General features: G+C 49.6%; 1 protein-coding gene across 1 annotated transcript in view; it reads right to left on the minus strand.

Annotated features, from left to right (window-relative positions):
- Positions 1-241: 241 nt before the first annotated feature.
- The window catches only part of LOC121282254 (olfactomedin-like protein 3), a 35,141-nt gene continuing 8,235 nt past the window's right edge, over positions 242-27,147 (minus strand). The window contains exons 2-3 of the mRNA XM_041195873.1: positions 10,897-11,182; positions 242-3,121 (exon numbers count right to left, since the gene is read on the minus strand). Coding sequence (XP_041051807.1) covers positions 2,337-3,121; positions 10,897-11,182 — 1,071 coding nt within the window. The 3' untranslated portion in view covers positions 242-2,336. The remainder of the gene's footprint in view (positions 3,122-10,896; positions 11,183-27,147) is intronic.

Here is a 27,147-nt window from a genome sequence, read left to right on the forward strand (position 1 = left end):
AAGGGTGGTGAAAGCAGACTCAATAATAACTTTTGAAGGGGAATTGGATATATACTTGAAAAGGAAAAGAATTACATTGTTATGGGGAAAGAACGAGGTCTTGGGACTAACTAGATAGCGCTTTCAAAAAACCAACACAGGCAGCTGGAATGGACCAAATAGCTTTGTTCTGTGCTAAACACTTACATGGTTCAATGAACTTATAGCTATCAGAAAAGACTTTCATTTTCAAGTCTGCAAATGGAATAGAATGCAGAGAACTTTAATCAATTACATCACCTAGTCTCACACTTAGTGATTATTCGTAATACAGATCATTATAATTATAAACATGGTGATTACATACAGGATAATAGATTAGTTATAAGGCGGTACAGTCATAGGTTGCAAAATAGTCGGTGTTACAACAATGTGGAGCTAGACTCAACAGCAACAGGGACTGATGTCTCATTGAATTTACCCTTTGGGTTGTTGAGGAATAAGCCAGTTTGTACCTTGGTATCAGGAATAAACATAAAACCAGGGTAGTAAGGGGCAAACCCAGTACCAGGATATTATGGACAAGCCAGTGTATTACCATGGCTAAGGTAAATCCTTTGCTGTGCCATATATATATAATAAAATGACAAATCTTGTCAAATTCTATTCTCAGCTACAAGCAATACAGTTTTCTAACTATGCACTGGATCCTTGAAAATGGGTGTAATGAAACCCTAGTTTCTGAATGGATCTGAATGATAACAGGTTACCTACCATAAAACCATGTACCCTACCTGTGGCTAACAAGTATCCCAACATCAAGGGATATCTAATTCAGCACCTCAGCTACCTGTGGGAGAGAGTCAATGACAGTGTCTAAGATAGAGGCAATGATGGTGCCTGAGACAGAGGTCCAATTGATGACAGTGTTTGGGAGAGAAGTCTAGTCAAAGGCAGTATCTGAGAGAGAGGTCTAGTTGATGACAGTACTGAAAGGGTGCTGCACTGCTGATGGTGCTGTCTGTTGGATAAAATATCAAACTGAAGCCCTGCCTGCTCTCTCAGGTGAACATAAATTATTCCACACCATGGGCTGGATTTTACAGTTAATGGTGGCTTAAGGGAGGCAGAAGTGGAGGGCGTGTAGTCAGCCATTACACAATGTACAATAAAGGATTGGCCGGCCAATTAGCATGGTGCAGGGAGCTCCATAGCAAACTGAGTGCCTGGAGGAGACACCTGGTGGGAGAGGGGTTATGCCGTGAACTGGAAGTTGGTCCTGGCCACCAATTTGAAGGCTCCTGGCCCTCTCACTCTCTCCTCAATTGTTCTGTCAGCCTGTAGGACCTGAACAATTGAAGTATACTAACAACCAAAAGCTTTCACCTTCGGACTCTGCTGTTACATTCATGTATGGACCTGCTTGCAGACCTTTTCATGCGCCCTTGTGCCGTCCCCGCATAACTGGCTTAACTCACTCCCGTCTTTCCTGTGCACCTCCCGTAAAATAGAGTGGACCACAAGAAATTGCAGTCTATTAGGTTTTTAACAAGCTTAACAGCTCATTATTTGACCTTTTCATGGGGCCCACTCGCATTCTGTATTATCGGGGAGTGGCAGGGTGATGTTGGATTGCTAGCCTGATGTCATATTTTATGCAGGCACGGGGGAAGGGGGCCCACCTGATTTGCATTTGTAAAATCCAGCCCCAATCTTTAAAGTAGAGTAAGGCAGTGTTCCCTGGTGTTCTGGCCAATACTTACCAATCAACCAACACCTAAAACAAATGATCTATTCATTTGTTTCTTTGCTGTTTGTGGGTGTTTGCTGTGCACAAATTGCTTATTACAACACTGACTACACTTCAGAAGTACTTCATGGGTTGTGAAGTGTTTTGGGATGTCATAAAAAGCACAAGTTCTTTCTTCAGGGACATTTGTTATCATCTGAATGCATCAACATGTTTGCGTGGAATTGCATGAAATTTTTTAATGATTGTGCAAAGTTTCACATGAATGTGTTTGATGCGGTCGTTTTTCCCAGCATTTGTTATCCCTTTTGACTAGCTCCTCAATTTGACTGCTGCTACTTGCAACACAGTGGAAAACCCTTGATGCATTTATGCATAACATATCACCAGACATGTTAATGTACAGTTATTTATAAACCTCTTAATTAATTATATATTGATTCTATTTTCATGGTGCTAAGTACTTTAATGGTGTCAGGGTAAATTAACCAATCACTTATCTTAAAGCATTATCATTTTTCTCCATCTTGCCCTGGTTCTTTATTGCTTTTGTGGAAAGTTGCGCAGGCTCCTGATCCTAGTAATGAAATGTATTTAGATGCAAAATTTACAGTTCTGATTTCTGCTTCATTGCCAGCCTATATATTATTTGGTACCCATCATCCCAGGCATAGAGGTAATTCTCTCTTGGGCTGTATTTGATGCTGGAGTGCGTCCCATATCGTTTGGGGAAGTACATCAAAGGCGCTAGCTCATTGGTCACTATGCCATTGACGTCATACACACACTGGATCCGTGAGCGGCTGCGGAGCTTGCTATTGTACACTACGTAAAGTGTCCCACAGATGACAAAGGCATTCTCGGCATTCTCTATGGGGCACGGCGTATCCCACATCTGCTCGATATCCAGTGTCTTGGGATCCAACCTGGCAAGACAGATGTGCTTCTCATTCTCTAGGGTAGCATACATGGCCCACAAACCTTGCTCATCTGCAGCCAGGTCAATGTAGTTGAATGGCGAGAGGCTATACACTGGGATCTGCTGCTCGGCAGGAAACATGGCACTATCTGTCACTGTCTGGTTCTTCAGGTCAAATTTGATCACTTGGAACTCGGGCTCATTTCTAATGTAATACAGGAAGCCTTTGTACACCAGGTGACCTGTGCCTGCCCATGGGTAAGGCAGTTTGATTTTCTTTGCTTTCATCAAACCAGAGAAGTCGGTGAGGTCCCTTATTTTGGCGAATTCATAGATTGTGTCATTACCTATACCGTCAAAGACATAGACCTTCTCAGAGTCTGACATGAGGTCCCTGGTCCACAGGCCGGAAGTAGTCTCCAGCTTCTTAACTATTTTCATTGCTTTAATGCTGGCAATCATTTCTCTGCAATCTGGAAAGAGAAAAAGCCAAAAAGTCAAAGAGCTGAGAATAAATTTTTCTGGAACTCTAATCTAGAAATGAAAACAATCTCCCTCCATTAACTTCAATGGATAAAATATAACCAGCCATCATATCGTGATTGATCAATTTATTAGACTTTTTTGAGGATGTAACAAGCAGAGTGGATTAAGGGGAACCAGTAGATGTTGTGTGTATTTGTATTTCCAGCAGGCATTTGATAAGGTGCCACATAAAATGTTATTACATAAGATAAGAACTCATGGTTTGGGGGTAAAATGAGCATGGATAGAGGTGGGCTAGTTAACAGGAAACGGAGTGGGGATAAATGGAACATTTTCAGGTTGGCAAACTGTAACTAATGGGGTGCTGCAGGCATCAGTGTTGGAGCCTCAACTATTCACGTTCTACGTTGGTGAATTGGATGAAGGGACCTTGGGTATGGTAGTCAAATTTGCTGACGATACAAAGAAAGGTAGGAAAGTAAGTTGTCAGGGGGATACAAAAAGTCTGAAAAGGGATATAGATAGGTTAAGTGAATGGGCAAAAAATTGGCAGATAGACTATAGGGTGGGAAAATGTGAGATTACTACACTTCCCACCAAAGTGGACAAAGGAGAATATTATTTAAATGGAAAGAGACTGTAGAATGTTATGGTACTGAGGGATCTGGGTGTCCCTGTACATGAGTCACAACATTATAGCATGCAGGTACCACAAGTAATTAGGAAGGTAAATGAATGTTGGCCTTTATTGTAAAGGGGATTGAGGATAAAAGTAGGCAAGTCTTGCTACGGCTGTGCAGGGCATTGGTTAAACTGCACCCAACTTACGATGTGAAGATTTGGTTTCATTACTTAAGCAGGGAAAGATATATTTGCAATGGAGGCAGTTTAGAGAAGGTTCACTAGGTTGATTCCTGAATGAAGGGATTGAACAGGATGGGCCTATACCCATTGAAGTTTAGAGGAATGAGAAGTGATCTTATTGAAACATTCAGGTGCGTTGACAGGGTAGATGTTGAGAGGATGTTTCCACTTGTGGGGGAATCTAGAACTGGGGGGTACAGTTTAAAAATAAGGGATCTCCCCATTAAGTTGGACGTGAGGAGGAATTTCTTCTATCAGGGGGTCTTAACCTTTGGAACTCACTTCTACAAAGAGCTGTGGAGGCTGGGTTATTGAATATATTCAAGGATGAGTTAGACTCTTGAACTATAGGGGAGTGAAAATTTATGCAGGGCAGGGAGGAAATTGGAGTTAAAGCCACAATTAGATCAGCCATGATTTTATTGAACGGCAGAGCAGGCTCGAGGGGGCAAATGGCCTACTCCTGCTCCTATTTCTTATGTTCTCATGATGTAAAGTGGACTGCTAATTTGCTATGAGCTCCTTTCATGCCACTGATTTAGGTCAATTTCATCCCAACAAGTCTGTCCATTAAATAGCTTCTGAGGCTGTGGATTGTGAATTCAAGTCCTGGAGACCGGGCTCCATAATCTAGGTTGACACTCCAGTGCAGTACCGAGGGGTGATGCACTTTTGGTTGAGATATTAAACTGAGACTTCATCCACTATCTCTGGTGAACTTAAAATATCACATGGCACTATCTGCAGAAGAGCAGGGAGTTTTCCCTTTGTCCTGGCCAATATTTATTCCTTCATCTCTATCACTAAAACAGATTATCCAATCAACTGGGAGGGACTGCTCTCACTCAGTTTCTATCTTATCTGTTCAATTGTAGCCAGAAATTCACTTGCAATAGCTTTTCTTCCTGCTCCCATACCATCATCTCTGGTGTTTTTTTTAAATTTCATTGGATGTGGGCATCACTGGCTAGGCCAACATTTATTGCCCATCCCTAATTGTCCTTGTTCAGAGGGTATTTTAAGAGTGAACCACATTATTGTGGGTCGGGAGTCATATGTAGGCCAGACCACGCAAGGATGGCAGATTTCCTTCCCTAAAGGACATTAGTGAACCAGATGGGTTTTTACGACATTCGACATTGGTTTCATGGTGATCATCAGACTTTTAATTCAAATTTCACTATCTGCCATTGTGGAATTTGCACCCAGGTCCCCAGATCATTACCCTGGGATTCTGGAATACCACTCCAGTGACAATATCACTATGTCACTGCCTCTGCTAAGGATCTACCGAAGGATCTATCCTTGGCCCCCTTTTATTTGTCATCTATATGCTGCCCCTTGGTGACATCATCCAAAGGTACAGCATTAGTTTTCATGTGTACTCTGATGACGTCCAGCTTTACCTTACCACCACCTTTCTCGACTCCTCCACTGTTGCTAAATTATCAAACTGCTTATCCAACATCCAATTCAGTTGAAGGCTCATGAGGACTGGAAATGTCAAGTCTTTTCTTCTCCACTGATGCTGCCAGACCTGCTGAGTTTTTCCAGGTAATTCTGTTTTTGTATCCAATTCAGTCTTCCTAAGATCAAGGCACTGTTTCAGTCCCTATTCCAAACACGGTTCCTTAGCTAAAAGCAAAAAACTGCAGATGCTGGAAATCCGAAACAAAAACAAAAATTCAAAAATGTTCTGGTGAAGAGTCATATGGACTCGAAACGTTAACTGTGTTCCTCTCCGCAGATGCTGTCAGACCTGCTGAGTTTCTCCAGGTATTTTTGTTACTGTTCCTTAGCTACTGACTCCACCCCTGTCCCTGGCAACAGTTTGAGATTAAGCCAATCTGTTTGCATTCCTGGTGTCATATTTGACAGTGACATGAGCTTCTGACCTCATATTTGTGCCATCACTAAGACCGTCTATTTCTTGCTCCATATCATTGCCCCACTTCACCCCATCTCAGCTCAGTTCTTGCTGAAACCCTTATTCTTGCTTTCGTTACCCCACGAGGCTTGACTATTCCAATACGTTCCTGTCTGATCTCCCACAATCTGTCTTCTGTAAACTTGAGGTCATCTAAAATTTTGCTGCCTATGCCTCAGCTCACAGCAAGTCCTATTCCTACATTGCCCCTGTGTTCACTGACCTATATTGGCTGGTTAAGCAACATCTTGATTTTAAAATTCCTTTATTTATTTTCAAATCACTCTTTGCCCTCACCTTTCCTTAATCTCCTGCAGCCACAACCATCTGAGATACCTGTGCTTCTCTCATTCTGGCTTCCCGTGCATCTCCGATTTTAACCATTTCACCATTAACACCTTCAGCTGTCTGGGCCCTAACTTCTGGAATACCCTTCCTATACCTCTCCACCTCTCTACTTGGCTTTCCTCCTTTAAGGCACATCTTAAAACCTACATCTTTTACCAAGCTTTTAGTCATCTCCTTACTTGGTTTTATAATGCTCCTGTGAAGTGCCTTGGGACATTTCACTATGGTAAATATAAATATAAGTTTTTGTTGTTATTATTTCATTTCTGTTTGGGTGGCCTTGCTGTGCACAAATTGGTTGCTGCATATCCAAATTATAACAGTGACTGCACTTGGAAAGTACTTCAGTGGCTGTAAAGTGCTTTGGAAAATCCTGATTCCTTCCATTGCAAGTTCTATATTTAGATGGTGACAGACGGACAACTAGAGACCCACCAGTCTCAAATCTATTCTGTGTAAGATAATCAAATTGATTACTGAGAGTAATCCTCAGGGGAAGCTGCACAATAATAAACAGCAACCATCATTGGGCAGAATTTTCCATTAATGAGACGAAGAGTGGTGACCGGCGGTTTTGGTGGTATCCGCCCCGCTGGCCATAATGGCGGGAACTCACACCCAATTCCACACCTGGAGGGTCATTAATTATGCACAGGCGAGTTTCAGATCAAATCACCTAGTGGGTCAGGAGCAGATTCGTCTGCCCGCTGTCACTGGCGGGGTTGAAGGTCCGGGCGCCATAGTTAAATGCCACTCCAACACATACATCTCACTCGCTTCAGCCCATCTGTCTTCCGGACATGTGCAGAGATGTCTTCCAGCCACAAGAAGAAAGCCGAGAGTCTCAACAAGCAGGCAGCACCCCACTTCACCCACCAGGTCTTCCAGGCCGTGATCAGAGGAGTGCAGCGCTCAGGCATGTCCTGTATCCCAGGGTTGCCTCCAGGAAGCACAGCAGCCTCACATCTCCGGCATGGTAGATGGTCACAGAGGAGGTCAGCATTACTGGCAACCTTGCCCGAAATGCCATCCAGTGCAGAAAGAAGGTGAATGATCTTGTCCACTCCGCCAGGGTAAGTCATCTCTCAACCCCCTCAAATGTCAAAATCTCATCAGGGCATCATGCACTCAAGCGGCTACTCTCTTCAGGGATCTCACACAAACGTTAGCGGGAGACACATGTAAACACTCATTCACTCACCGAGACTATCACATCCAACATCCCATCCAACATGTTGCTCACACTCCATCCTCTGGGTTTTCTGGGTGGACTCACTACAATTAGGGGACATGCATCTCACCCAGCCTCTGTTCCATCCCTTCTCATCACATGCCTTTCTTTATTCTTCATACAGTCCAAGCTGGCTCACAACAGGCGTGAAAGATCACAGACTGGGGGAGGGACGGCCGACATCGTTGCCTCTCTAAGTTTGAGGAGGCAACAGCCGAGCTGGCTGGGGAGGACAGGGATCACTCCTGTGGGAAGGGGAGATCGGCTTCTCCCAGCAACCTAATACAGATCACAGCTCCATCACCTCATCAAATCCTGACAGTCACAGTGAGTCACATGCAGTCTTATCCAGCTCATGCTCATTAACTGAAACTCCATTTTCTATTTTCCAGGCACCAGCAGATTGAGGCCCACATGGCAGCTGAGCACCAGTCAAAGTCCACAGACCAAGTCTGAACAGGAAGTTCTGGAAGAACCGACATGATGCTCACACGCATCCTCCATCAGCTCAGAGACACACATATTGGTGGGACACAGCTATAGATTAGGCTCAGGCTCACTATCTGGAAAACACCTCACTGACATGCCCTCGCAGCAGCTGGAGGCAGGGACAGCCCAGGGGTCCCGCATTCGGAAGGCTGCTGGAGACCAGACACCTGCTCAGTCCGAGTCAGATGATGAACCTCTGGAAGCGGCCACCAACTCAATGCTGAAGATACAACGACAGACGGTGGAACATCAAACAGAGATCCAACAGTCACTCAGCAGACTAGAGTGAATGATTGAGGAGTCTTTCCGTGTTCTGTCTGGTGTGATGGATCCGACATGCGAGCACCTCGAGGTCACCATGGGAAGGCTGGTGACCACCATCGAGACCTTGGAACAGCAGGTGTTGCTGGATTTGCACTTGGCCCTGTACTCCAAGGCCATACACCCTGGTGGGCACCATCGAGATATAGACGACATGGGGATGAAGCATCTTGACCTCACTCCAGGTGTACCATCGCCTGCTGGAGTCAGGGTCAGGCCCTCAGGCACCCACAGGGAGGATAAGCATCAGCTGGACACCCTGGGAGCCTCCTCTCAGGGCACTCCACGGGTGTCAAGCCGCTTCAAGACCCCATCTATTCCAACTGCTCAGGCCACTAAGGCAGCAGACTCTTATTAGCCTGTCGGATTCCTTTATTTGCAATCAGTACATAACAGGTTAAGCACAGACCTTCAGCCTGTTACAGTCAGAATTGGGGTGTTACGATAGGGGAGTCATATTTTACCTCTCCTCACATGGCCATAACAGTAGGATCCTCCCAATTTCAATTCAATGAGCAATATGACTAGAGAAAAGAAAACATGAGGTGGTTTCCTGTTGAGTTCCTCATGTGTGTTTAAGTCTTCTTCCCGAAGGATCCTCCACCTGTAAGCAGCAGTTGTCCACTGAGGTTCTAGTTCTTCTGCCATTACCGCTGAAAATTCATTGGTTTCACTGCCATTGGCTCGTAAACCCTGAGCGTGGGATCATTACCTGGGCCTGGAGCAACTTGCAAAAAGGGCAGGGACAATCATCTCTTGGGACATCTAATGATTCTGTCACTCTGGCCTGTAGACTACCAGAGCTAATTGCTGGTTGGCTGTGTAAGTAAGCACTAAAGACATTGGACAGATAGTAGGCCTTAAGCCTCTGTGCCTGACTGAACAGGGGGCTAGCATCCTTTGTATATAATTACGATGGGGCAATCCTCTTATAGATTCAATATATATATTTAGATCCAAAAAACAGCCTCACTATCCTGAGAATAGGCCCATCTATATTTCCAATCTCACGCTTGGCAAATGATGTCAACTCTTTGGCAGCCTCTTGTGTTTTCCTCTTTGTTTCAAAAAGTGCCAGAAAACAATTGATTAGATTTTGTCTTCAATTCCTGTTTGTTAATAGTTCCAACACTGGTTGAAAGAAACAATGGGTTTCCTCCCTATATTGGCTTGATTTATCTACCATGTGGGCCATACTAACTCATGCTAATGTTTGATTCCATGGTGACAATTCTGCTCCAGTGTTTTCACTCATTTGATGGTTCTTCATATCTGAGTCTAGCCTCAAAGCCCAAAGAAATTGTACCTCACATGCACACTTACACACACACACGCGTGCACCACACACATGCGCACTCCACACACACACACTGACCTCTACCGTGTAGAAGGACAAGAGCATGGGAATACCAACACCTTCATGTTCCCCCCGAGCCTCACACCATCCTGACTTGGAACTATATCATCATTCATTCACTGTCGCTGGGTCAAAAACCTGGAATCCTCTTCCTAACAGCACTGAGGATGTACCTATACCACATGGACTGCAGCTGTTCAAGTAGGAGGCTCATCACCACCTTCTCAAGGGCAATTAGGGATGGGAAATAAAAATACTGGCCTAGCCACTGATGCCCATATCCCATGAATGAATTCGAAAATAAGTACATGAAAACATCTACGTACACACACCTGTATATTTGTACCAAATACACATACACACTTTCAAGCAATGCTAACTACGTATTGCTGAAAAAAGAGATATTTTTTATTGTGAAAGTTTTTTGTCTTGCGCTCATCAATTTGCAAGAATACCAGATACAAGGGGAACAACAATTTATACTGCAAGAGAACAGGCCTTCACCAATCAGAGCCAAACTGCGTGGTTTAAATTTCAACAGTGCTTGGCAGTTAACTGTCAGTCACCATCAACTGATGCATTCTCCATGGCAAAGCCTTTACTAATCAAGTCCACCTGCCAGCCAATCAGCACTGTCTTCTCATGCAGTATAAATTGTTGTTCCCATTGCGTTTGGTATTCTTGCGAATTATCTTGATGAGTCCAAGACAATAAACTGCAACAAAAAAGTCTCTTTTTTTCTGCGATACTCCAGTTCTGTACTTCCAAATGCTAACTGCATAGAGAATAAGAGAGAAACCCTGACTGATTGTTCTTTTCCCTGTTTTCTGGGGAACTGAGACCATTTGTTACACATCCAAGGCCCAGTAGTGCTGAAATCACTGAGGTCAGCTCAGACTTGAGAGGGGTGGGGTGGAGGGGGCTGGAAGATGTCACAACTGGAGCATTCCTGGCTCAGCTTCACATTGTGCAACTAACATTACAACAGTGACTACAATCCAAACTTGGCTGTGAAACATGTTAGACCATTCTGAGGTTGTGAAAGGCACCATATAAATGCAAGTTCTTTCTTACTGAAACCACCAAGGGGCTTTCAGTGACCATGTTCTGGCTAATTATAATCATTTAGGAGTGTTTTAAAAAACCAGTAGTGAATGTGCAAGAATTAGAGTGCTTGTGGTTAGTGTGGCTTTCATCCAATAATTCACTATCAATTGTGTCTTACCTATCAACTTGTCATGCTTAGGTTTCTTCTTTTTCGGACCTTTTTCAACATTTTTCTCAATAAACTTGTCTTCTACCTCCACACAGGCTGGTGCTGGATTTTTGGTCTCTAAGTAGTCCATCTCTCGCTCTACACGTTCGATACGAGAAGTTGCCAATTCAAGGTTGCGTCTTAGCTCCTCCCTCTCCTTATCCAAGCCATCCACAAGAGTAAGGACCTGGTTTTTGAATTCTCTGTATTCTGAGGAGTACCTCTGCGTCTGATCATACCAGACAGCTATCCGATCCTGTACAAGAAAGAGACGGGGCTTCATTAATAACTGCCATCTACATTTTAATTCTGATCAATTGTTTAAGTACACCTGTGCCCTTCCCTCAGCTTATCTCTGCTGCTGAAATTCTGATCCATGTTTGGCTTATCACTAGACCTGATTATTCCAAAGATCTCCTGGCCGGCCACCCATGTTGTACCTTCAGTAAACTTGAGCTCATCTAAAACTCCTATCCATTTCTTAAGTTGCACCAAGTCCTGTTCCTCCATCAACCCCGTGCTCAATATCCTACACTGGCTCTCAATCCTGCAATGCCTCAATTTTAAGTTTCTCATCCTTGTTTTCAAATCTTTCTGTGGCTGAGACCTTGTCTCTGTAACCTTCCAGCCCTCAAAGCTATGCACCCCTCCAATTCTGGCCTCTTAAGCATTCTTGATTTTCGACCCTCCACAAATGGCAGCTGTGTCTTCAGTTGTCCAGGCCCTAAACTGTGAAAATTTCCCCCCAAAAACTTCTGCCTCTCTATAACTCTCTCACCACATTTAAGATGCCCTTGAAACCAATCTCTGTAACCAAGCATTGATCATCTGTCCCAATACCTCCTAATGTGACTTGGTGTCAAATTTTGTTTAATAATGCTCCTGATTACATTTACATAGTATTATCAAAGGAAAAGGCTTGTTAATTCCCTGTTGGGATGGGAAAAATGATCTTATTTAAGGCTTTTTATTTCAGATTCTGCGCCACTCCCCGCCCCCTCAACCCTCCCCACTTCCTTAGTTTTTCTGCCTCTTCCTTGCCTGAATAGAAAGGAGGTTCAATGATCAGAGGACAGTGATTTAAAATAATTAGCAAAAGCATCTCGGGAGTGATGAGGAGAATGTGTTTTACACATTGGGAACCTGAAAGGGTGGTGGAGGTAAATTTGATCATAATTTTCAACAAGCTATTGGAGATATCCTGGAAAAGTAAAAGAATTGCAGAGTTATAGGGAAACACCAGGGAGAGGGATTAATTGGATAGTTGGTTCAAAGAGCCGGCATGGGCACAATAGGCCAAATGGCTATCTTCTGTGCTGTAATTTTCTATGGGCTGAACTTCCCCCCCCGTTGGGGGATTTGTGCAGGGGCGGGCAGGAGAGAGTGTGAACCTGATTGGGTCCGCGCCGCCATTTTACATGGGTGGCCCAATTAAGGCCTGCCCAGCCTGATGCTTGCTTGGAAGCACTCAGGGGGGGGATTCCCTGAGTCGGGACCTGTGCTTTTTTGCGCATGCACGCGAAAGAGCGCAGAAATCTCCCTGAGGCACGGAGGTGTGTCAGGGAGATCAGTTAAAGCATTTAAAAGCTAAATACAGAAAAGAAAATATTATAAGACATGTCCCCTCATGTGACGGTGTCACATGAACTGGGACATGTCAAGGAACATTAATGGAAAACTTCATATAATTTACAAAAACTTCCTGAAACCTCATCCCGCTCGTGGATGAGGTTTTATGAAAAATGCAAAGGCCGCCTGGGCTCTTCGCCTGCCCTGCCAACCTTAAGGTTGGACAGGCAGCTCATTTAACTATTTTAATTAGGTTTTAAATGGCCTTAATAGGCCTTTGACAGTGCGGCGGCTGCGCAGCTGGCTCGGCTGTGTGCCCGTCGAATTGAAAATCTAAATGACGTGCGGTGACGTCGGGCCGCCCACCTGACCTCACTGCGCATCATTTTACACATTGGTGAACGGGGCCCACCCCCACTCGCTGACCGGAAAATTCTTCCCTATGATTTTATGAAAGTGTCCTCAAGTTGACATCCTATGGTGGACTTAGGCATTGTGTCAGATTCCTTCCAATACTTCCATTCCCCACTGTCAGAAAGTTTATTTACAAAAATTCCTGTTAAAATTTCCATACCAATGGAGAGTATATCATTCTTGATTGCCTGGCAGTTTCATGGACTATCGAGTTGGGACCCACCCATTAGGACTGATAATTGAGCCTCTGCTGCTGATAGCTGCTCAGATAACAACAGTTCTCCATTAATTGAACCCTGCAGTCTGAACCAGTTCCTGGCTAGCCCCTCGCTATCTCACTGAAAAGATTCCTTCCTGAGCGCTGGTATGTTAAATTATCCATAAAAAATAACTTCCCACTCCCCTGATGTTTCCCCATAGCTCTGTAATGCTTTTCCTTTTGCTGTATATACCCAACAGAATACTGTGGAACTGTAATGTCACATTTGCACAGGGATTAATGCAAATGCTGGTGGTTGTGTAAGACATATCTTTAAGGCAAAAATTGTCTCTTTATTTGAAATATTATTTGCCTGTTAATTCATGTGTAATTTGCATTGGTTCTGTTTCGTGTTTAAGTAAAAGCTAAAAAAGTACAAACTGGTGGTAATTTCTTCATTTGGGGATCATTCATGAGTAACTCACCTCCTGACTCCCCAAAGCCTGACTTGAGTCTAGGAGTGTGATGGAATACTCTCCCCTTGCCTGGATGAGTGCAGCTCCAACAACACTCAAGAAGCTTGACATCATCCAGGACAAAATATCTTGCTTGATTGGCACCCCATCCACAAACATTTACTCCCTCCACTGCCAACACACAGTGGCAGCAGTGTGTACCATCTGCAAGATGCACTGCAGGAACTCACTAAGGCTCCTTCCAAACCCACTGCCACTATCACCTAGAAGGACAAGGGCAGCAGACACATGGGATCATCACCATCTGAAAGTTCCCCTCCAATCCACTCACCATCCCGACTTGGAAATATATTGTCATTCCTTCACTGTCACTGGATCAAAATCCTAGAATTCCCTCCCTAATAGCACTGTGAGTGGACATACACCACATGCATTGCAACTGTTCAAGAAGGCAGCTCACCACCAACTTCTCAAGGGCAATTAGGAATGGGCAATAAATGCCGGCCTAGACAGCGATGCCCACATTTCATGAATGAAGGATGTGATTGCACTAGAGAGAGTGCAGAGGAGATTCACCAGGATGTTGCCTGGGCTGGAGCATTTTGGCTATGAAGAGAGATAGGATAGGCTAGGGTTGATTTCCTTGGAGCAGAGAAGGCTGAGGGGGTACCTGATTGAGGTGTACAAAATTATGAGGGGCATAGGTAGGATAGATAGGAAGAAACTTTTCCCTTTAGTGGAGGAATCAATAACCAGGGGGCATAAGTTTAAAGTAAGGGGCAAGAGGTTTAGAGGGGATTTGAGGAAAAACTTTTTCACCCAGAGGGTGGGGGGTGGTGGGTGTGGTGGCATCTGGAACTCACTGCCTGAAGGGTAATAGAGGCGGGGATACCCGTAACGTTTAAGAACTATTTAGATGAACATTTGAAATGCCAAAGCATACAAGCTACGGGCCAAGTGCTGGAAAATGGGATTGGAGTAAATAGGGGCTTGATGCCCGGTGTGGACATGATAGGCTGAAAGGCCTCTTTCCATGCTGTAAATTCTATGACACTATGAATAAAAGAAATTCAGTAAATTTGGTTATTTAGTTTTACAGTCTATCTACAGGGATTGTAATACCTCCCCTTTTTCTCCTCTGGTTGCCTTGTCCCACATTCATCTCATGGCTGTCAGAAACATCTGATGACCCATTCTTCAACCCACCAGTAGAGCAACCCACTGGAAGACAATATGCATACCTCCCGATCATCAGCGTTTCACACTGACAGAGTGTTTTAAAGGCCATGTTCAGGAAGTTGAGGGAGGAACAGGAGGACTGGAATGTTGGCCAGTGTTCCGGGGAGGACAAAGAGAATGCTTCAAAGGACTCTGAAGTGCTCCTTGAAGCGCAGGGTCATTGCCATTAATGACTGGGAGGAGTTTGCTACCAATCATTCAAAATGACGACAACTTGTCCATCAAGCTGAATCACGCTTTGAGTCCCAATGTCTTAATAATGAGGCAGAGTAGCAGCAGAGAAGGAAAGAAAAGGAAGCAGATTTTACAGTCTGGATCTCACTACCTCTTGGGTTGTTCTGCTCCATGTGCCCAAAGACCTGCAGGTCGGTCATTGGCCTATATTCAGTCACATGAAGATCCATGGCAGAAACTGGAGACTCTGTGTAGCGTCATCCTCAAATTGAGGGACAGTCAACCATGACGACTTCAGTGATGTCAATACTTTCTTTCTTTCTTGCCTCTACACAAGTGCTTGGTTCTCCAGCTACACTCCAACTCTGATTCCAGAGTCGCCAACTTTGGTTGAATGAATTCCTTCCACCATCTCACATCCATGGCCTTGCCATTAGTCACATGACTAGTCCACTATCACAGAGGCCCAGATTCCCACATCCAATTGTCAAGTGAAAAGAGATCTTTTACCTAAATAGATAATTAGTCAAACGACCTTCATTCCCATCTCCAATATTCCTTTTATAACTAATATCAAAAATGTTCAAACAAAATGAAGAAAACATTTATTTTAATATCTTTATTATTTTTTCCTAGCTTGCTTACAGCACTGTCCTGGAGATTAATTTTCAATTCTTGGAGTGTCTGAATCATTCCAGGAGGGCAGGCATCCCTTTTTAATGGATCAGGCTAGGATCCCACTGTCCTCAAACTTGTGATGATCCTAATTTTGTGATTATGGACTGGTAATTTGTTGGGAGGTAGAGAATAGTGATAAAAAGGTTGGATGAGACAAATGGCATTCCCTGTGATCTGTACAGGGGCTTAGCTTTTCACCATATATATTACCAATATGGATGAAGGATTAGTGAATAGAACAAATTTTCTGATGAGATTAAGCTAAGAGACACAATAAGATGTGCAAATGGGACCAGTAAGCTGCAAAGAAACATAGATCAAATAAGTTGGCAAAACTGTTGAAGATGTTGTCCCACAGGGGAAAATATGAGGTGATCCATTTTAGATGCAAAAATGACAAATTGGAATATTTTCTAAATGATGAAAGACCAGGTGGAACAATTTGGATATTGAGATACACAGAACAGCTGATGCACAGGTACAAAGAGCAATCAAAAAGCTAATGGACTGTTGGCCTTTATTGCAAAGTGGTTGAAATACAAAGAGGAGATGCTTGGCCTAAATAGCCAAGTGGTTATGGTACTGGGTTTGTAACCCCAAGATCAAGAGTTCAAATTTAAAAGATTTAAAAGATTATCAAGAGTTCAAATCTCACAATGGCAAACTATGAAACAATGTAACTTCATCTGAAACAGATGGAAACAGGTTTACTCAAAAGAGTATCAAGAGTTCATGTCCCTCTTCCGTGGCTACGTTCACTGCCGGATGTCCCTGGAGAAGGAGCATGCGGTGTCTGCTGGCACTCTCGAGGCCTTCCGTGCTCGGTGGGCACCGCGGGGACTGGGGTGTTTTGTTGACCCCTTTAATCACATTTTGATTTAAAGTTTGTAAGTTTCCTTTAAACTTTGTTCTTGGTTTTACAGCTGACCTGAATTAGGGGCTGTGTCTGATTTATCCCAATTTTGTTGATTTGGTTTTCATTTAAAAGATTATCAAGAGTTCATCTTCTTAATGATCTCATGGAGGCAATTGTGGATTCAGTTGGTTTCCTGGTACTGAGGAGAGAAGGTGTGTGGTGTTGGTGTTGCTGCTCATCAGTGTTTCAACTGTTTCTGCTGCTGCCTTTGGGGTTGTTGCTTCTGCTGTGTGCTTCTGCTGCTGCTCCTCCAGTGCTGCTGCTGCTGCCTTGCCCCTGTGCTGCTAAAGGAGAGAGAGGGAGAGAAGAGAACAGTTGCTACTGTTGCTACAGGACAGGAAGGCCAGGAGGCCAGGACTGAGTTGGAAAACAACATCCTAGGTGGGTGTCTGAACTGTGTATTTTTGTTTAAGGTGGGGGCAATTAAGGACTGTGTTTTTGTAGGGGGAGGCAAGAAGACTGCCAGAGGAGTTGGGGAAGGAAGAGCGGGAGGGTGTGTGTGTGTGCTGAAACCATCTTTCTGCCACCCCTCCCCCCAACCCAGCCCTTTTCCCAGTAAGGCCAGCAATAGCTGGTGAAGACATCGCCTCCCCCTGCCTGAAGAACATCAGGCCCCCACCCACTGTCCATCCACCATCGAGGACACCCACCAGGACTTTTCCCTCTTTCCCTCCTGTGCCTCCCTGTCTTTTACTCCTCTCCCTCCTCTCCTCTCCTGCCTAAAAGAGGGGAGGTTGTTTCTACCTCTCTCCCCCACCCCCTTTCCTCCCTATATTTCTAAAAAAAAAAATAAAAAGAATAAAACAAAATGGCCAATCCTTCCCGGGGTGGGCGTGGCTCTGGCCCTAAGGCCAATTCACCATCACCTGTGGCCGGGCCCTCGAGGGCTAATGTGGAGGCGGTTTTGTCACCGGTGGCAGGGCCTCAAAAAAAGAAAACTTATGCGGGGGTGGTTGCTTCTGCGGCTCCAGCTGCTCCCGCTGCCCTGTCACCTTTCCGCCTCCTGACCAGGGCCCTTGGGGTAAAGAGCTATGCTCACCCTGAAATGACAATAGAGGCCTGCGTAAAGGCTATGGCTGGGGTCGTCGGCCCCTCAGCCATTGTCGCGGCCTCTAAAATGTATGGGAAGGCCATATTCTTCTTGAGGTCCGAGCGGGCGGTGCACCTCGCCCTGCAAAAAGGACTCACTGTGGGCGGGACTTTTCTGGCGGTGGACCCCCTTGAGGCCACCGCCCAGAGAATTATTATTTCGAACATCCCGCCTTTTCTATCCAGTGAGCTCCTCCTCCCCCACCTTAATAAATTGGGGGAGGTCAGGTCGGGGGTTGCACCAATCCCGCTCGGCCTCAAAGACTCGGCCCTCCGCCATGTGTACTCCTTCCGGCGCCAGGTATTTGTCCGCTTGGCCCAGGAGGAGTGCCTGGAGGGGGCCTTCGTTATCAATTTTGAGGGGACCGCCTATCGGGTCTTCTGGACCGTGGAGGGCGTGCGGTGCCATGCTTGTAAGGAGGCGGGGCACGTGAGGAAGAACTGCCCCGCCTCCAAGGCTACGAGCCCCACCCAAGCGGCCACGGCTGGCACCGCCCCTCCTCCCCCCGCCACCACTCCATCTCCCTCCCCGCAAGGGGAAGCGACGCCGGCGGCCATTGCCATCTCGGCTGCCGGTGAGGCGGGGGGAGAGCCCCCACGCCGTAAGAAGGCGCAGAGGAAGACCCGCAACCTGGAGGCGGCCCCTGAAACGCCCAAAAACCCCCAAACACATGCAAGCACCGGCTCGGGGGAAAAGACAACATCCGGCCCCGGCGTCGTGTCCGCGTGTGCTCCCGGGCCCGTGGGTGCTAAGGCGCCGAGTGCTGGGCCCGGCGTCGTCCCTGCGCGTGCTCCCGGGGCCGGCGGGGAAGGGACGCGGGACCCCGAGCCGGGGTATCTAACACCCAAAACCCAGAGGGTGGAGTGTCCGGGAGGGCTGGACAAGGAGGAGGGGGCCTCGGAAATGGAGGTCTCCCTAGCCCCCAGCCTGACCCGGAAGAGACGTCACGCTTCGGAGGAGGAGGTGGGTGATGCCCAAACTGAAGAAGTTGGGTGTGTCCCTTCCCCCGATGAAGAGGTGGTGGCGTCTCCACCAAGTAAAATCTCGCCCTGTCCTCTGGGGGAACTCAAAACCCCTGCACCGACTCCCACCACTATTACCCCTGTCAACCTGCTGCAGTCCCCTGAACAGGGCCCCTCGGGGGTCACTGAAGGCACCTCCCTTGAGGTGGTGCCCGACTCAGAGACCCTCGATACCCCCCGAGGTACCTTCTGGCTCATCGGGGGACTGCAACTTTCAAAATTTAAAAAATGTCAACGGGTCATTGGGTGGCGGCAAAAAGGAAGGCCTTCCCGCTCCCTCCCAAACCTTCGCACCGGGCGTCCTAGTTTTAGGTCAGGAGCTTGTCCTGAGCTCCCCGGACGACCCGGTGCCGGGAGGAGAGCGGGCATCAGAACTACCGCTGCCCTCTGACCCAAAACGTTTAGAGGAGACCAGAGAGGACCCCTCTGGCCTTGATCCTGGGGGTGGGATCGAGGTACAGGTGGGGCCAGCTGGCAGCTCCGAATCAGCCCCCGTACTCAATGCGGGGGAGGGGTCGGAAGCTGGAGGCGACGACCTGGAGGAGGATGGAGTGTCCGTGGTGAGCGCTGGAGATTACGCTGAGTCGCTCTCAAGCGAGGCGGTGGATCCCCTGGTGCCCTCCACTGACTCCCCCCTCATCCCCCCAAGGGAACTCCGGGACTTTTTGGCGAGTCATCGCGGTCGCTGAGACAGGGTTCAGTTGGCCTTGGACCGGTGGCATTCTTTTCCGCTGGTGTTCTGGTCCACTCGCGAGGCTCTCAAGTCTCCTGAGTTGGATAGGAACGCGCGGCGGAGGGTCCAAACGTTTCTCGCTGGGCTCCTGAAGGAGAGGAAGGACTAAAAAGTCCTCTTCTTTTTAATGACTTAAGGTGAAGATTTGATGTACCTTTGACAATGAAGACGACTATAGCCAGCCTCAACATCCGCGGCAGCAGGGCCGCACAGCGCAGATTCCAGAACTTCTCGGTCCTCAGGGACGGGAAGTATGCGTTGTGCTTCCTGCAAGAAACCCATACCGTTCCGGGAGACGAAGCCACGTGGCTCCTGGAGTGGCGAGGGGGGGTCTACATGAGTCACCTAGCCTCCAATTCTGGCGGGGTGGCTATCTTGTTGGCCCCGCATTTTCAGCCGGAGATCTTGGGGGTCAAGGAGCCAGTGCCAGGCCGGTTGCTGCACCTGACTGTGCGTCTGGGGGGGGCGGTGCTTCACTTTGTGAATGTGTACGCTCCCCTGGGCACGCAGCAGCAAGCGAGCTTCTTTGAAGAAGTGTCCACTCATCTCGGCTCCATTGACGCTGGCGAGTGCATCGTCCTCGGGGGGGATTTCAATTGCACCCTCGGGGTCCGGGACCGTCACGGTACCCCGCACTGCACGCGAGGTGTGAGTAAGTTGCGGGACCTGGTCAGGTCCTTCGACTTAGTGGACGTCTGGCGAAATCTCCATCCTGACTCCAGCGTGTTCACCTTTGTGTCACCTGGAGTCGGAGCGTCCAGACTCGACCGCCTTTACGTTTCGAAGGCGTACGTGTCCTGCGTTCCGGCTGCTTCTATACAGCAGGTTCCGTGCACGGACCACCGTCTGGTGTGGGCGGAGCTCACTTCGTTCTGCGCTCGGACGGGGTCCGCGTACTGGCATTTTAATAACCTGTTGTTGGAAGACCAGCGGTTCCTGGACTCGTTCCGTCGCTTCTGGGCCGGCTGGAGAAGGAAGCGGGGAGGCTTCCCCTCCTTGAGGCTATGGTGGGACGTGGGCAAGACTCACGTCCGAGTTTTCTGTCAAGAGTACGCGAAGGGGTCGACAAAGAGACGCAAATCCAGGGTCGAGGAGTTGGAGAAGGAGGTGCTCGACCTGGAGGCACGTCTCCGTCAGCCCGACGCGGACCCAGCCCTGCGGTCGGTGTACGATGAGAAGAAGGGCGCGCTGCGGGACCTGCAACTGGTCGGGTCTCGGGGCGCGTTCGTGAGGTCGCGGATCCGGTTCCTTAAGGAGATGGACCGTGGCTCTCCCTTCTTCTACTCACTGGAAAAAAGGCACGGGGTCCGTAAGCAGCTCTTTACGCTGCTGGCCGACGACGGATCCCTTGTCTCGGATCCGGAGGGCATCAGGGCCATTGCCCGAGATTACTACACTGCCCTTTTCTCTCCGGATCCGTCCAGTGAGGAAGCTTGCAGAGTTTTGTGGGAGGACCTGCCGCAGGTCGGCCCGGAGTGTGCCGGAAAGCTCGACTCCCCTATAAGTCTGGGGGAGCTGACCGGCGCACTCGACAGTCTTTCTAGGGGCAAAACCCCGGGACTAGACGGGCTGACCGTGGAGTTCTTCAGGGCGTTCTGGGACGTCTTGGGGAGCGACTTCGCGGGGGTCCTGGGGGAGAGCATTGCTACCGGGGAGATGCCCCTTTCGTGGCGCAGGGCCGTGATTGCCCTGCTACCGAAGAAGGGGGATCTCCGCCTTCTTAAAAACTGGCGCCCGGTCTCCCTCCTCAGCACGGACTACAAAATCTTCGCCCGAGCCATGTCTTCTCGGCTCGGCACCGTGCTGGACCACATGATCCACCCTGACCTGTCCTGCACCGTCCCGGACCGAACCATTTATGATAACATCCATCTGGTCCGGGACATCATCCACCATTCCCAGAGGGCTGGTCTGTCGAGCGCCTTCCTGTCTCTCGATCAGGAGAAGGCGTTCGACAGGGTGGATCACGAATACTTACTCGGAACTCTGCGAGCTTTCGGGTTCGGGACGCATTTTGTCGCCCGGATCCGACTTCTGTACACCGCCGCGGAGTGTCTAGTGAAGGTTAACGGGTCCCTGACGGCGCCCCTTCGCTTTGGGAGAGGGGTACGTCAGGGCTGCCCCCTGTCTGGCCAGTTGTATTCTATTTGCGTGGAGCCTTTCCTGCGCCTCTTGCGGCGGAGGTTGTCGGGATTGGTTCTGCGCGGGCCGGGCATCGGGGTGGTCCTTTCGGCTTACGCCGATGACGTGCTCCTTATGTTTAGTGACCCGGCTGACCTGCGGAGGATGCGCGAGTGCCAGGAGGTCTACTCTGCCGCTTCTTCTGCCAGGATCAACTGGGGTAAATGTTCTGGACTCCTGGTCGGTCAGTGGCAGATGGATCCCCTACCCGAGGAGCTCAGGCCTTTCACCTGGAGCAGGACCAGCCTCCTCTACCTGGGTGTCCATCTCTGCCCCGCTGAGGAATCCTGGCCGGCAAACTGGCAGGAACTGGAGACGAAAGTCACCGCTCGCCTGCGGCGCTGGACAGGACTGCTCCGAGTGCTATCTTACCGGGGTCGAGTTCTGGTCGTAAACCAGCTGATCGCCGCCATGTTGTGGTATCGGCTGGTCACTTTGACCCCTCCCCCGGACTTTGTCACAAGAATCCAGAGATTGTTAGTCGACTTCTTCTGGGACAAAAGATTGCACTGGGTCGCTGCCGAGGTTCTGAGTCTCCCGCTTAGGGAGGGTGGTCAGGCGCTAGTGTGCCTACGCACACAGGTGGCGACTTTCCGCCTTCAGACCCTGCAGCGATACCTCTACGTCGAGCCTCCTCCTAGATGGTGTGCCCTGATGACGTATTTCTTCCGTCAGGTGCACGGCCTGAATTATGACATGCAGCTCCTGTTTATAGAACAGCTGGGCCTCGGTGGCTCCTTGCAGGCGTTGCCCGTCTTTTACCAGGACCTGATCAAAGTCTGGAAAGTGGTCGCCTCGCGACGCAGCTCTCCCCCGTCAGGAGTAGCGGCTATCGTCAGAGAGCCGCTGCTCAGGAATCCGCCCCTCCGTCCTTTTCAGTGGTTGGCGGAGAGGAGGGCTGTGGCCGCAGGGGTGACCAGGATCGGGGACGTGCTGGGTGGCGGAGGACTGGGCTGGATGCTCCCGCAGGAGTTGGCGCGACGCGCGTCTGTGAGTGTCCAGGTCGCGGCCGATGCCATCCAAGACCTGAGAACGGTCGTCCTCGGACCCGACGTTATTTTGGGTCTTGAGGTGGCCCAGGTGCGCGGTGGTCTTCCGTCTGAGCGTTCCCCTGTTCGGACGGAATTCCACATTGGCCCCAAGCCCCGAACCCTCCCTCGGGTGCTGGTGCCCCGCAATATGAGCCGCCTCGGGGACATGCCCTCTGTGCCTTTTGGCACAGCAAAGAGGGGCTTTTTGTATGGACTGCTGCTGCACACCTTCCATTTTCTCGCCCTTGTCCGTCGACCGGACACGCCCTGGCGTGCCTTGATGCCGTCCGGCGGCGGAGGCCCTCGATGGGAGGCCCTCTACGGAGGTGTCCTCCCCCTTTCTATCGGGGACCTGGGTTGGAGGGTGTTGCATGCAGCAGTCCCTTATAATAAGAGGATGCATAGGTTCACGGACTCTCAGGACACATGCCCTTTTTGCGGTCTTGTGGAGTCCGTGGACCATGTATACATAGGGTGTTGTAGGCTGCACTCCCTTTTTAGTTATTTGAAAAACCTTTTATTGATGTTTTGTTTGCACTTCAGCCCCACGCTCCTGATCTATGGGCACCCGGTGCGGAAGGGGGTCGGGAAGGAGGAGGACCTCCTCGTGAACCTGCTCCTGGGCCTGGCCAAGTTGGCCATTAACAGGTCCAGGCAGCGGGCGATCGACGGGGGAGTCCCGCCCGATTGTTTGTCCCTCTTCCGCGGCTACGTTCGCTGCCGGATGTCCCTGGAGAAGGAGCACGCGGTGTCTGCTGGCACTCTCGAGGCCTTCCGTGCTCGGTGGGCACCGCGGGGACTGGGGTGTTTTGTTGACCCCTTTAATCACATTTTGATTTAAAGTTTGTAAGTTTCCTTTAAACTTTGTTCTTGGTTTTACAGCTGACCTGAATTAGGGGCTGTGCCTGATTTATCCCAATTTTGTTGATTTGGTTTTTTATTTAAAAGATTATCAAGAGTTCAAATTTAAAAGATTTAAAAGATTATCAAGAGTTCAAATCTCACAATGGCAAACTATGAAACAATGTAACTTCATCTGAAACAGATGGAAACAGGTTTACTCAAAAGAGTATCAAGAGTTCATGTCCCTCTTCCGTGGCTACGTTCACTGCCGGATGTCCCTGGAGAAGGAGCATGCGGTGTCTGCTGGCACTCTCGAGGCCTTCCGTGCTCGGTGGGCACCGCGGGGACTGGGGTGTTTTGTTGACCCCTTTAATCACATTTTGATTTAAAGTTTGTAAGTTTCCTTTAAACTTTGTTCTTGGTTTTACAGCTGACCTGAATTAGGGGCTGTGTCTGATTTATCCCAATTTTGTTGATTTGGTTTTCATTTAAAAGATTATCAAGAGTTCATCTTCTTAATGATCTCATGGAGGCAATTGTGGATTCAGTTGGTTCCCTGATACTGAGGAGAGAAGGTGTGTGGTGTTGGTGTTGCTGCTCCTCAGTGTTTCAACTGTTTCTGCTGCTGCCTTTGGGGTTGTTGCTTCTGCTGTGTGCTGCTGCTGCCCCTGCACTCGAGGGTGTTTACTGCTGCTGCTGCCCCTGCACTCGAGGGTGTTTGCTGCTGCTGCTGCTCCTGCACTCGAGGGTGTTTGCTGCTGCTGGACCTGCACTCGAGGGTGTTTGCTGCTGCTGGACCTGCACTCGAGGGTGTTTGCTGCTGCTGCTGCTGCTCCTGCACTTGAGGGTGTTTGCTGCTGCTGCTGGACCTGCACTCGAGGGTGTTTGCTGCTCCTGCACTCGAGGGTGTTTGCTGCTGCTGCTGGACCTGCACTCGAGGGTGTTTGCTGCTGCTGCTGCTGGACCTGCCCGTGTGGAGCAAGAGGAGAGAGGGAGAGAAGAAGAACGGCTTCTGTTGTTACAGGACAGGAAGGCCAGGACTGTGTCTAAAAACAACATCCTAGGTGGGTGTCCAACGTTATTGTTTGTGTAAGGTGGGGGCAATAAAGGACTGTGTTTTGTAGGGGGAGGAAAGAAGACTGTAGGAAGGTTTGGGGAAGGAAGTGAGGGGGTTGTGTGTGTGTGTGTGTGTGTGTGTGTGTGTGTGTGTGTGTGTGGTTAAAACCACCTTTCTGCTACCCATCGCCCCCCCGCGCCCCACCCAGCCCTTTCCCAGTAAGGCCAGCGGTGGCTGGTGAAGACATCACCTCCCCCTGCAAGAAGATCACCAGGCCCCCACCCAACATCCACCTTTCATTGGAGACACCCACCTGGACTCTTCCCTTCTCCCTCCTGTGCCTCCCTGTCCTTCACTCCTCTCCCTCCTCTCCTCTCCTGTACAAAAGGGGGAGGTTATTACTACCTCTCTCCCTAGGGAGGAACATTGTATATTAAAAAAATATATATAATTTAAAAAAAAAATGGCCAATCCTTCCCAGGGTGGGCGTGGCTCTGGCCCTAAGGCCAGTTCAACATCTCCTGTGGCCGGGCCTTCGAGGGCTAATGTGGAGGCGGCTTTGTCACCGGTGGCAGGGCCTACAAAAAAGACCTATGCGGGGGTGGTTGCTTCTGCAGCTCCTGCTGCTCCCGCTGCCCTGTCGCCATTCCGTCTCCTCACCAGGGCCCTCGGGGTAAAATGCTACGCTCACCCTGAAATGACTATTGAGGCCTGCGTAAAGGCTATGGCTGGGGTTGTCGGCCCCTCAGCCATTGTCGCGGCCTCAAAGATGTATGGGAGGGCCATCTTTTTCTTGAGGTCCGAGCGGGCGGTCCAACTCGCCCTGCAGAAGGGGCTGACTGCGGGCGGGACTTTTCTGGCGGTGGATCCCCTTGAGGCCACCGCCCAGAAAATTGTTATTTCAAATGTCCCGCCCTTTATACCATGTGGGCTCCTCCTTAATAAGCTGGGGGAGGTCAGGTCGGGGGTTGCGCCAGTCCCGCTCGGCCTCAAAGACTTGACCCTCCGCCACGTGTACTCCTTCCGGCGCCAAGTTTTCGTCCGCTTGGCCGGGGAGGAGTGCCTGGAGGGGGCCTTCTCAGTTAATTTTGAGGGGACCGCCTATCGGGTCTTCTGGACCATGGAGGGCGTGCGGTGCCATGCCTGTAAGGAGGTGGGGCACGTAAGAAAGAACTGCCCCGCCTCCAAGGCCACGAGCCCCACCCAAGCGGCCGCGGCTGGCACCGCCCCTCCTCCCCCCGCCACCACTCCATCTCCCTCCCCGCAAGGGGAAGCGACCCCGGCAGCAGCTGCCATCTTGGCTGCCGGTGAGGCGGGGGGAGAGCCCCCGCGCCGTAAGAAGGCACGGAGGAAGACCCGAAATTTGGAGGCAGTCCGTGAAACGCCCCAAACCCCCCAAACACCTGGAAAAACCGGCTCGGGGGAAAAATCATCATCCGGCCCCGGCGTCGTGTCCGTGTGTGCTCCCGGGTCCGTGGGCGCTAAGGCACCGAGTGCTGGGCCTGGCGTCGTCCCTGCGCGTGCTCCCAGGGCCGGTGGGGAAAAGACGCGGGACCCCGAGCCGGGGAATCAAACATCCAAAACCCAGAGGGTGGAGTGTCCGGGAGGGCTGGACAAGGAGGAGGGGGCCTCTGAAATGGAGGTCTCCCTAGCCCCCAGCCTGACCCGGAAGAGACGTCACGCTTCGGAGGAGGAAGTGGGTGATGCCCAAACTGAAGAAGTTGGGTGTGTCCCTTCCCCTGATGAAGAGGTGGTGGCGTCTCCACCAAGTAAAATCTCGCCCTGTCCTCTGGGGGAACCCAAAACCCCTGCACCTACTCCCACCACTGTTACCCCCGTCAACCTGCTGCAGTCCCCTGAACAGGGCCCCTCGGGGGTCACTGAAGGCACCTCCCTTGAGGTGGTGCCCGACTCAGGAACCCTCGATAGCCCCGAGGTACATTCTGGCTCGTCGGGGGATTGTAGCTTTCAAAATTTAAAAAATGTTAATGGGTCATTGGGTGGCGGCGAAAAGGAAGGCCTTCCCGCTCCCTCCCAAACCTTGACACCGGGCGTCCTAGTTTTAGGTCAGGAGCTTGTCCTGAGCTCCCCGGACGACCCGGTGCCGGGAGGAGAGCGGGCATCAGAACTGCCGCTGCCCTCTGACCCAAAACCTTTAGAGGAGACCAGAGAGGACCCCTCTGGCCTTGATCCTGGGGGTGGGATCGAGGTACAGGTGGGGCCAGCTGGCAGCTCCGAATCAGCCCCCATACTCAATGCGGGGGAGGGGTCGGAAGCTGGAGGCGACGACCTGGAGAAGGACGGGGTGTCCGTGGTGAGCACTGGAGATTACGCTGAGTCGCTCTCAAGCTAGGCGGTGGATCCCCTGGTGCCCTCCACTGACACCCCCCTCATCCCCCCAAGGGAACTCCGGGACTTTTTGGCGAGGCATCGCGGTCGCCGAGACAGGGTTCAGTTGGCCTTGGACCGGTGGCATTCTTTTCCGCTGGTGTTCTGGTCCACTCGCGAGGCTCTCAAGTCTCCCGAGTTGGATAGGAACGCGCGGCGGAGGGTCCAAACGTTTCTCGCTGGGCTCCTGAAGGAGAGGAAGGACTAAAGT

The sequence above is a fragment of the Carcharodon carcharias genome, chromosome 9, assembly GCF_017639515.1.
Source record: "Carcharodon carcharias isolate sCarCar2 chromosome 9, sCarCar2.pri, whole genome shotgun sequence".
Classification (NCBI taxonomy): Eukaryota; Metazoa; Chordata; class Chondrichthyes; order Lamniformes; family Lamnidae; genus Carcharodon; species Carcharodon carcharias.